Genomic DNA, 12,451 nt, shown 5'->3' with positions numbered 1-12,451 from the left:
TATTATAAGAACTTTTGCAATGCGGAAAAATATTTTTGATGGCAAAACAGCGTTTGCCGGGTCAGCTAGTATATATATATATATATATATATATATATATATATATATACATACGAGGTGTGTTCAAAAAGTACCCGGAACTTTTAAATTTCGCGGGTCTGGAGTGTCTGATTGTCAAAATTTTTTTTTTATTGTGTTGGTATACATGCCCCTAAAGTATGATGAAATTTTCAGCTATATTCACTGTTTACTTTGTCTGTGGTAGTCGCTAAGGTTCGACGTGTTTTTCTGAGCTCGGCGATTTTTACAATGGAAGAATTGAAAAGTCAAAGAATTTGTATTAAATTTTGCGTAAAAAATGAAATAAAGTGTAACAAAGTGTGTGAAATGTTACAAAAAGCCTATGGTGAGTCTGCTATATATATATATATATATATATATATATATATATATATATATATATATATATATATATATATATATAGAATAGATTTGAATTTATTATATCGCCATTCCTGATTTCTTCTTTATGTTGCACATTGCTTCTGGGTTTGCATGAACATTTAAAGGTAACTTAAATGCCGAATGCGCAGTTCGTCCTCCTTCAAGTAATGTCGCTGCAATTCCTGATGAAGCTATTGCCAACGCAATATTATTTTGCGATCGCACACGCGCAAGAATCAGTGAAATAATAAATGTTTTGCCAGTGCCTCCGGGTGCGTCCAAAAAAAAGAATCCGCCCTGTTGTGCTTCAATTGACGTATTGATTTGATCATATACACTTTGTTGCTCGGCAGTAAGCAATATTTCATTATTAGCAACAAAAGTAGCTAGAGCAGTTTTATCAAACTGGTGTTCACGTTGAACATCGCTGTTTATGATATCTACTGCTGCTCGGCTCGGTGCTGACATGCCAAATTGAATTAACGACATGTTTGAAATTTGGATACAAATATCTTCAATCATTATTAAGGCTTCGTTATATATTTGTTCTGAAAATTCATGATTATAATCTTGATTATTAATTTTATACCGATGCAAAATATCCTCACTCATTGGGTCTTTATGTGTATTCCACAGTGCAGATGCATCTGATGGAAAACATGTTGTTAATATTATTGCAAATAATTGTCGAATTTGATGTGCAGATGAAATCAGTGCTGCATCTGCAAGAGTCATGTCCCATTGATTATCATTCTCCAATAAGTGCAACTCACGGCACGCATCATAAAAAGTTTCATATAAAATTCCATTGACTGTCCTCAAATTTTGGAATGATCTTGGTCCTACAACATTAATCAACAACAAACGTAAATAAAAGCATTCTCGTTGCTTAGGATGAACAGTATACAATCTACCCAAATTGTTTGTCATATATATGCCTTCGAATCCTGAAACAGGAATACCTCGTTTTCTAGGTACCCAATCTTTTAATTTTTTATCCCATGTAAAATATTTAGGTGTATCTGTATATAATAATGTTTTAGCAAATCTTCCAGCAATATCTGATCTATTACAAAGTTTAAAAAATGCAGTTAGAGTAGTCTTCGGAGCAGTCAAAGCTTGTTGTAATATATTGTTTTCTGTAAAGTATACCCGCTGACCGTTCTCCAAATGCACAGCTAAATGTACCACAGATGGATTCCTTTCATGTATGGGAAAACCAAAAATACGCCAGATAGCTTCATTGCTACTGACGTATCTACCCATTTGATATCGAGTTATTTCATCATTCTCATTAATACTTTTAATTGCAAATATCGCTTTGTCGCTCCCTTTATGAACATATTTGCATATGTATTTTATCGACTTCACCGAGCTGCACAGTTCGACATTTATATGTGCTTTATAGGTTTTGCATAGCAAAGGCGAATAAGGAACTACCCATCGATTATCAACATCTATTACCCCGCCATTCGACAGTCGCAATTCAAAACATTGTCCACCATTGTCAACGTCACGTCGCCGATAAGCGGGGTAACCATCAATGTCGGTGATAGTATCGTTTTGAAATGATTTTGGAAAATGTTTTGTACATTTTCCATTCACCATGCATGGTGACATAATGGTGAGAGTACCGCATGGACCATGTATCATGTTAGTAGTTATAATATCGAACAATTCCTCATCAACATTTTTATCAGGAATTTCTGCTGAGATAATATTGTCAATCTCTACAGAACGTACCTTATTGATTAACCACAACAAAATATGTGCATGGGGTAAACTTCTTTTCTGCCATTCTACTGAGTATAACCAGCAGCGTGTTTCACCAAAAACAGAATGATGCGTTATCAAATTAATCAATGATTTCAACTTCTGTTTAAAAACTCGTGCAGTTATATCATGCCTATCCATCGTTGTTTGTCCCGGCATCAGCAATTTTTTTTATTTCATCCCATTTGGGATTACACGTAAAGGTAATGAACAGATCTGGTCTGCCATATGCACGAACATAAGCCATAGCATCTTGAATGTACTCCTGCATATGTCGCGGACTTCCAATGTAAGAAGATGGAAGAATATATGCAGTACCAATCTGACTAATATCATTCATTGCATCTACATTACCAAGTACTGCATCACGTAAATGTATATATTCCTCAGCGCGGAGTTTGGCTTGATTAAACTTTATGAATCTCAATCTGTAAAAGGTTTAGAAATATCAAACACTTAAAAAAGGAAACACATATTTACTATCAAACTTACTACTTTATTCTCACAAGGCTCAAATCAGAATGAATCCTAAAAACGGATATAAAAAGGATCTAGAATAATTTTACAATGGTACCAATATATAGAACCTAAAAAATATTCACTTAGTACATAGTAAAGAACTAGATGGCGCTACTGTTAATATGAATATTTAACATCCTGCGGGCGCAAAGAATGACATTATGTTACATGTTACATGTCAAGTTATACAATGTCACAAGCAAATAACTATAATAAGACATTTTTAGTTTCATTAATTTAGACTAAGATATATATACAAACTTAGTGCTAGGTATTTCATTTGACAGCTAAGTATAATATGAATTTTATATTTTATTATATTGACATAATTTACTAAACTTCAATACTGTGTCAACTTATCCTAATTCTAATGTTAAATTTATTTATTGGTTTTAAAAAATTAGTCTTAAATATCTCATTTCATTTCTAAGCTAAATTCACACACTTAATTATTGTCTATATCAATTAGAGGTATCAATTTCACAATAGGTCGCACATATAATCCTTGAGTGGTTTTGACAGTGGCCACCCGAACCTTGCCATCTTTGCCCTTCGTGACGCTGACTATCCGACCTGCTGGCCAGTGTAATGGTGCGACATGGTCCTCTTTTATTAGGACTACCATATCAACTGCTAGGTTGTCCAAGGATGCTGTCCATTTTGCCCGCTTCTGTAGTTCTGCTAAATATGCCGTGGACCACAAGGTCCAAAACCTATCTCTCATCGCATTTAGTTGTCTATGTATGTTTAATTTATTTTTTAGGGCAGTACTATCTACTACGGGTTCAGGAATAGCAGTCATAATATCACCTATAAGAAAGTGACTAGAGGTTAAAAACACAGAATCGGTACTATCATCATTTAATGGGATAATGGGTCTTGAATTCATTATGGCTTCTACTTGATTCAAGAAAGTTAAATAGTCTTCATAAGTTAAACAGGTTGAACCAATAACCCTATTTAAATAATGCTTCATTGTTCTAATGCTCCGTTCCCATAGTCCTCCAAAATGGGGTGTATGTGACGGTATAAATTTCCATGTTATTCCAATGGTTGACATACTCTCAATGAGTTCTTTCTTATTAATATTATTTTTAAAATACTTATAGAGTCTATCTAATTCATTACTGGCGCCTACGAAGTTGGTTCCATTATCACTGTATATGGTTTGGCACACACCTCTTCGTGACACGAAGCGTTTCAATGAATCCAAAAAGGCTGCAGTTGATAATTCCGTGACTAAGTCTAAGTGTACTGCTTTAGTGGACATGCAAATGTATACCACTATGTACGCTTTTATTCTTGGTGCTTTGCGCAGTCGGCTTGCTCTCAACTCAATGGGACCAGCATAATCCACACCTACAGCAAGAAATGGTCTTTTACTTGTCACTCGATCAGCAGGTAACGATCCCATTAGCTGTTGACTTTGTGCTGCTTGAAAGCGCCTACATATTGTGCACTCTTTGATTATTCCTTTGATGATGTTTCTTCCATTTATAGGCCAGTATTTTTGCCGTATGTTAATCAAGATGGCTTGAGTACCAGCATGTAATAATCTTACATGCTCCTGTCGCAACAGCAGTCGTGTTATGTAATGTCTCTTTGGAAGAATTATTGGATGTTTTTGTGAGTAAGGTAACTGTGAGTTCTCCAATCTACCACCTACTCGCAGAAGTCCTTCCGCATCAACAAATGGATTTAATGGTTTTAGCTCTTGAGCTGTCTTAAACTCTGAGCTACCCTTGCTCCTTAGTTCTTCAACGACGCTCCTGTAAACTTCCTGTTGTGTTTCTCTAATTATTATCTGCTGAGCGTTTTCTAACTCTGCAACAGTTAGTGCTGTAATATTATCCAGGGAACGCAGTCTTTTATATTTCTTTCTTATTCTGAGGCAATAAGCTACAACACGCATTAGTTTATGAAATTTAGAAAATTTTGTGTATATTGTTGCAAATTCTGGGTTAGTTGTGCATGTATTAATGTGAAGTACTGCCTTTTGCTCTGGAATTGGAGATGTTTTTACTACTTCCGTTACTGGCCAATTACTATCTTGTAGTGAGAGCCATGAGGGCCCATTCCACCATAATTTGGATTGTGTGATCTCCTGAACCGTCATTCCTCTAGATACTAAATCTGCCGGATTATCTGGAGATGCCACATGATTCCACTTTGCTCCTGATGTGATCTCTTGGATTTCAGCCACCCTGTTTCCTACGAACATTTTCAAGTTACTGCTGTCGGTGTTTAACCATGCCAGCACTATTGTAGAGTCACTCCATAGATGCGAGCTAGTGAATTTAATGTTTATTACATCACATACATGTTTATAGAGTCTTGCTAATAACACTGCTGCGCATAATTCTAGTCGTGGTAAAGTGCTGTTTTTGATTGGTGCTACCTTAGATTTAGCACATAGTAAATTCACAAGAGTCTTATCAGGGTACGTACTTCTCACATATATACATGCCCCATATGCTGCCATCGAAGCATCCGCAAACCCATGGCACTGTAAATCTTTTAACTCTCCTTTTATATTCAAAATATATCTTGGAATATATAGTTCATTTAATATAGGTAATTCTTGATGAAATGATTTCCATTGTTCAACGACTTCTGTAGAGACCTTATCGTCCCATTCTGTCTTTTCTTTCCAAATATTTTGCATTATCATTTTAGCTCTCACCACAATGGGTGCAATTAATCCCAATGGATCGAATATTTGTGCAATGGATGATAAAATATTTCTTTTAGTATAAACTGATGACAATTGTTCTGGTGTTGTTATTTTAAATACATCTTCATCTGGCTTCCATATTAAGCCAAGAGCTTTAACAACCCCTAAACCATCTGAAAAGAATGTCTCATTGCATTTTCCTTTTTGTTGTGAAAGCATTTCAAGTAATTCTTTGCAGTTGCTGGCCCATTTGTGGAGATTGAAACCGCCTCTGCTTAGTAGTTCTGTAAGTTGCTTTGCCTTATCGAGTACCTCTAGTTTTGTGTTGGCCCCACTTATGACATCGTCAACATAACAATCTTTCTTCACAGTTTCGGCTGCTATTGGTAGATTTTCATCTTCTGCTAGTTGGTTTAAACAGTGAATTGCTAGGTATGGAGCTGATGAAGTACCATAAGTGACTGTAGTGAGTTTGTAATGTTGTATATCCTCCTGTGGTGACTTCCTCCATATAATTCTTTGAAAATCTTGATCGCTTTGCGAGTATGATATCAGTGATTGGCCTAGTCTCCCACCTACTCGTAGGAGTCCTCCTGTATCAACAAAAAGAATTAAGGGCGAAACTATTTTAACTTTCAAATCTTCAAAGTCAAGTGATGATCCTTGCTCATTGTTCGAAGTTGTTTTGGTTTTAATTTGACTCAGTTCCAATTCTTTTGCATACTGAAATAAAACATCTGCATTACATAGATTTTCTACAATTTTTTCACCCTCAAGTGTATCAATTTCGGTATCATTATAATAATCATACATCTTTTCAATTTTAGATTCAAGAACTGATGACTGCTCGTTTCTTTTCATAAAACTGCTGCTCATTGAATATTCTGTGATCTGTGGGTTTGTTTCCTTTTCACATGAAACATTACTACTGTGGAGAGATCCTACCTCATCTTCAAATAAAATATTACTACTGTTAAGAGATTCCACCTCATCTTCCAGTTCATCTTCATATTCAGAGTCATAAGATTCACAATCAGAACTTTCAAAATCTGTGTCATCGAATATACTCTCGGTATCTGAATAATCAGAATCATCATCTAATCTTGTAACAATGTCTGGGACTAAGTCAGACTTATGTCCTAAGTGTAGTGTTGCTTTGTTCCCTAAATGTTCCTCTATGCTAGCTAAAACATCAAAATGCAAATTGAACAAAATTTCGAACTGTTCGGCATGTTGTCCTGGTTGTAGCAAATTTAATTTTCTATTAATTTTCTCCAGCTGTTTGAAATTCTCTATTAGCTTTTCTTTGCGATAAATTAGCCCTAGAATACTATCGCCGGATTTGAAATTTATTGCATATTTTTCGATCATAAGCATTAAGGATTTGCATTCCGCCCTTTGAATCATCAAAGCTTCGACCTCCATTTTGTTAAATTAGCTTCTTTGTGCTATTTTTACTGGTCGCCAATAAACTGACCCAAAATATCACTTTTTTATGCTAAATATAAATGTAAGAGACTTCGTCCAATATTTTCAATTGGTTGCTATTAAAACTAACCAAATAAATATCACCTTGAATGTACTCTTGTGATTGATTCTGTGCTTTATACCCGAATTATGACCGCGTGTTAAGGATGCTATATAACCCGAATATTATTTTACCTATCCCCTAGGCTATTATTAAACATACACAAGTTAATGCTCAAGATGGTTTATAAATACCTCGTGGTTTTGCTATCCAATCTCTGCGTCGTCCTCGTGGCAGTTTGCTGCAATCGGCCTGTGTGTTTTTGTTTATGATAGCGAAAGGCTCCTTTTTCTTCTGGTATGTGGACTGTAGTTTGGCACTGATTATTTTTATTTTAACACCGTCGGTAAGGACCAATGTAAAAGGTTTAGAAATATCAAACACTTAAAAAAGGAAACACATATTTACTATCAAACTTACTACTTTATTCTCACAAGGCTCAAATCAGAATGAATCCTAAAAACGGATATAAAAAGGATCTAGAATAATTTTACAATGGTACCAATATATAGAACCTAAAAAATATTCACTTAGTACATAGTAAAGAACTAGATGGCGCTACTGTTAATATGAATATTTAACACAATCTCTCACTCTCAATTTTCACATACATGTCGACCACAAACTGATGGAATAGCTGCCTGCATTTAAGAATGTTATTTTCTTCATTAGCTAGAATCATTAATCGGTAGCAGTAAAAGTCCATGGCACTTACTTTTTTGGCAAGTTCTGCACCTGGAATAAAATATAATAAAGTTATTTTAATTATTATTATTTGATTTTTTTTATAAAAATAAGATTTTTACCTGTATTTGGATCCCTTTGTTTAATATTTAAATGGTACCCATCTTCACCTTTCCAAAATATCAATGGATACTGCAAAGCATCATAAGAACGATGACTGTCCTGTATTATCTGCATGGTAATATCTCTCCGTTGTATACGTATATCACGCCCCTCACATAGATCACCAGCTATTACGACCGCGACTTCATTGACTGTTGGAACATTATATGCGCCAGCATGTTCTCCAACCGGCACTTTGTCTGCTCTAATAATAATAGCGTAATCATCGTTTTCTAGTCTACTTGAAAGAGTCTTAAACAAATGCAATAACTGGTTATGGTTTTTAAAAAATATTTCCAAAGAGTTCACAATATCTCTTTCCTCCATAAGCTGTATGTGATTAAATTCGCAACGCATGTTTGTTTGTCGTTCATCATCTCCCATAAAATAAGTCTGTAAGAATTTCGGATTCACATCAGGCATGGGAAACAATGAACCGATTTGGTGGTAAACTTGACCTTGTATCCTAATGTTGATTCGAAATTTCGACCATCTTCATTTTCAAATACTTTCGTAGCACCAAATGACGTCATCTGAAAACATGAATTAAATTTGCGAATTTTTTTTAGTAATATTTTTGATTGAGACGTTGTTCCATCTAGTAGAGTTTTTAAAGGTTCCGGTGGTGTTGTTAATTTTGTCAATATAATTTTCCCTGATGCGCAACATAAACCTGCTGATTCTCCTCTGAATTTTAGAGCATGGCAATGTTTACATACTTTGTCCATATTACCAATGGTAATTAAAGAGTGTGATGAATAATCAATTTCAGGATCATAATTAAACGCCAGGCGCAAAAGTGATGCACGTACCAATGCTCTGTGATTATTAACTCGTCGTTGATTATTTTCTCTAATGGCGGCGGTCGCACTTTGTTGCACCTCTCGATTTCTTAATGCCATATTTGTCAGTCGTTGAGTACGTCTCTCTAAACTTTCATTGGCACGTGTATTTGCTACTTGCTCTCTCAAATTTATATTGTCCATCATATGTTGTTCATGGGTCCTATTCAATCTTCGTTCATAGATTGCTCGAGCTTGCCGTGTACGTCTTCCAAAATTACTTGCCCCTCTGCGAATTCGTGGCATCGTGGCACGATAAAAGAAAATCCTAAATAATATAACCCGCTGGATAATGTGAATCACTCAATCTCACTCTCAAATTATACTAAAACTATAACTGAAGAATACCAATATCTTCCACTAATACTGTATTATAACTGATTCTTATTAAGCCGCTTCTTTAAACTATTATTCTCACATTACACATCAAAAACAAATTATATTTATCGCCAATTAATCAAGATAACATAGACTCTCCTGGACTCTACTTTCCCGTACATAGCCACATCCTATCAAGTTAACAGGGATAAGACACTCTTAGCGGGCGCAGAGACATCTATCGAACTAACTCGCTTTGATAATTTCATAATATTTAGTTTTAAAAAAATTCTAGTTGTACATGGTTGTATATTTTTTTCTTAGAAATATTAACACAAAATTGAGCACAATATGGAAATGATTTTTAATTATAAGTAAATGTGATTGGTACTAATATTTTCATAGGTTTGTGGGACATCAAACTGACAGCTATAGATCTATCTCGAGATTTTAGTGATCGCTTTGATATAAGTTATAGTACTCTGCATGTTATAGTGCCAAGAATTTTTTCTGTGAAATATGTTTCTAAAATTCATAAAATGGCCAGACAATAATGAGAAATTAGGCATTGCCAAAATGACTTTACAAATATGATTGGTTCACCCGATGGCTGCTACATTCGAATAGTTAAATCAGCAAGATATTAAAAATCATATATGAACCGAAGAGGATATTATTCTATTAAAATGCAGTAATGTTCTATATCTAGTTCTACATGTGTTTTTATATTTTCATGTATGTTATAAATCTTGTTTAATATCAGATTCAAACAGTTCGTCATGATAAAAAATCATCAATGTATGTATTAGATTTCCTGCTTCTGTACACGTTGCCAGATGTGGCATTTTACCCAACTATGGGATACTGTCTACTCGCTAAGAACAACTTAATGATATAAAAAATATTCAATTTGGGTATATTTACACAAATCCATAAAAATTGTAATGGAAAACATTAAAATTGAGCATACATTTGATATACCATAACAAAAAATTCAGGCTGCTGCATTATCTAGAAGAAAGAGATGATAATCTGTTTTGTCACTTTATAATAACATGCTGCATAATTATATAATTTGAGACTCGATGATACATTTGAGCCCATTACACTCAAACATTTATTAAATAAGGAATAAAATCAACCATATTCGAAGTCTCAATAATATCTTTTCCTGTCGAGACATACTCAAATGTATCATCGAGTCTCAAATTATATAATTATGCAGCATGAATGTATATACATTCATTGTGTGAGAGGATAAAAAGTGAGTGAATTGTTAAGCATAGAGTAATTGAATAGCAGTGTCATACCAATCATTTGAAATAGTGCTTCGAGACATTAAATAGGAGTCTATGCAGAAAAGACATGGTTTTTAGGAGGCATTATCAGATTGAGTTCTACACATTGACCAGGTTTGAAACAAAATGATGCTTTTGTATCAAGACCTTTTGATTATGTTTAAATTGATTATTGTTGACATGTATGCTTGTGCGATTATACTAAATTTAATTAAATAGTAAAATATGTTTTGTCAGAATAATATTATGTATTGAAAAGAATACAATATTACTGTATTAAAGAATAAAATATGTATGTATGTTCCACAATATTGTATTTTTTACTATATTAGATACTATACAGTTTATTATGCAAGTTTTTGGGTACTAATTAATTGCTTCCAATATGTTAAATGATTGATATTATGTTTGTTGTCACATATATAGTCAAATTTAGCTGCATATTAGAAACATTAATGTAATTCTGTAGCAAAACTTGCTATCTGTTTTTGATATATCTCTGCATTTGGTTAACGACGTGTAAATTTTTTTACATATAGACATACTTTAGTTGAATTTCCGTAATAAAATTTTTGATCTGCTTTTAATTAAACATAAATCATAGCCTTCAAAGAAAAATTTTAAATACATTTGTATTTCAACATCTGTTAAACTGAAATATATAATTGTATCTGAAAAAAAGATACTTTATTTAATTTCTGTCACATCTCAGCTGCTTTTCGGCAATAATAATGTAGACATTACATTTTCCTTATTCATAATTATGAATTTATTATATTCTATTATATTATAAAATAGTGGTATTGAGTTACCCAATGCATTAATACCGCAGCAAACCGTTACAAGCGTCCCTCTTTCAGCTGACGTTACTTGCCCAACTTGCTTAGTGCCTCTGAGAGCAATCACTTTCTGGGTTCGTTGCACCGTTGATAATCCAGTTTCGTCTATATTGTAAATAGACTCAGGGCCGAAGCGATGCCGTTCATACACAGTTTTAAGATTTTCAAAAAAAATTCCGACATTTGTCTTATTGAAGCTTGTGGCCCGTGACAGACTGGTAGCCTCTGGTGTCCTTATCGAAAGTTGAGGCTGTCTTTGATATATCTCTGCATTTGGTTAACGACGTGTAAATTTTTTTACATATAGACATACTTTAGTTGAATTTCCGTAATAAAATTTTTGATCTGCTTTTAATTAAACATAAATCATAGCCTTCAAAGAAAAATTTTAAATACATTTGTATTTCAACATCTGTTAAACTGAAATATATAATTGTATCTGAAAAAAAGATACTTTATTTAATTTCTGTCACATCTCAGCTGCTTTTCGGCAATAATAATGTAGACATTACATTTTCCTTATTCATAATTATGAATTTATTATATTCTATTATATTATAAAATAGTGGTATTGAGTTACCCAATGCATTAATACCGCAGCAAACCGTTACAAGCGTCCCTCTTTCAGCTGACGTTACTTGCCCAACTTGCTTAGTGCCTCTGAGAGCAATCACTTTCTGGGTTCGTTGCACCGTTGATAATCCAGTTTCGTCTATATTGTAAATAGACTCAGGGCCGAAGCGATGCCGTTCATACACAGTTTTAAGATTTTCAAAAAAATTCCGACATTTGTCTTATTGAAGCTTGTGGCCCGTGACAGACTGGTAGCCTCTGGTGTCCTTATCGAAAGTTGAGGCTGTCTTTTAAAAAATCCCCTTATCCAGTCTTTGGATGCAAGTTTCTTCTCTGTCCAGTTATCTGGTATTTTCTTTTTAATGGCGGTGGCGTATTCATAAACCAATTCGCGTGTTTTCAGTTTTGATAGTCCATGGTTTAGTTTAAAAGATGTTACAAGATATTCCAAAATTTTCTCTTTTTCATCTTTTGTGAATATTTGAGACGATATAAATTTACAAGAATTATCTTTTACGACACCACCCTGCTTGATATACCTTTGAAGGTTAGATCTTGGTATGTCATATTTATTCGCAGTACTTTTAATTTCAGCACCTTTGGAAACTTCTTCCAATGCGCGCAAAATAATATCTTTAGGGATTTCACGTCGCTTATTTTTCTTTTTAAATGAAAACGGCATTGTCCTAAAAAGAAATGATTAACTACTCAATCCAATAGGCATAGCAAAAAGACACCAATATACACTAAAAACAGAGGGAGCATTGGGCAAGCCCAAACCTCCCTCCTATCTGCGT

At 34.1% G+C, this 12,451-nt stretch overlaps 2 protein-coding genes across 2 annotated transcripts; both read right to left on the bottom strand.

Moving 5' to 3' along the window:
* Positions 1–979: 979 nt before the first annotated feature.
* Positions 980–2,358, bottom strand: LOC113380490. Its single transcript, XM_026619713.1, has 3 exons — positions 1,518–2,358; positions 1,034–1,427; positions 980–992 (listed from the first exon to the last, which is right to left on the bottom strand). The coding sequence occupies exons 1-3, from the start codon at positions 2,356–2,358 to the stop codon at positions 980–982; spliced, it is 1,248 nt and encodes a 415-aa protein (XP_026475498.1).
* An 823-nt stretch (positions 2,359–3,181) lies between these two features.
* Positions 3,182–6,835, bottom strand: LOC113380489. Its single transcript, XM_026619712.1, has one exon. It carries the CDS (start codon positions 6,833–6,835, stop codon positions 3,182–3,184), a length of 3,654 nt encoding a protein of 1,217 aa, XP_026475497.1.
* Positions 6,836–12,451: the final 5,616 nt, after the last annotated feature.

This window comes from Ctenocephalides felis, unplaced genomic scaffold (assembly GCF_003426905.1).
Source record: "Ctenocephalides felis isolate EL2017-DRISC unplaced genomic scaffold, ASM342690v1 CF-g0.4_SCAFFOLD_02172, whole genome shotgun sequence".
Taxonomy (NCBI): Eukaryota; Metazoa; Arthropoda; class Insecta; order Siphonaptera; family Pulicidae; genus Ctenocephalides; species Ctenocephalides felis.
This window is presented reverse-complemented; position numbering and strand designations above follow the sequence as displayed.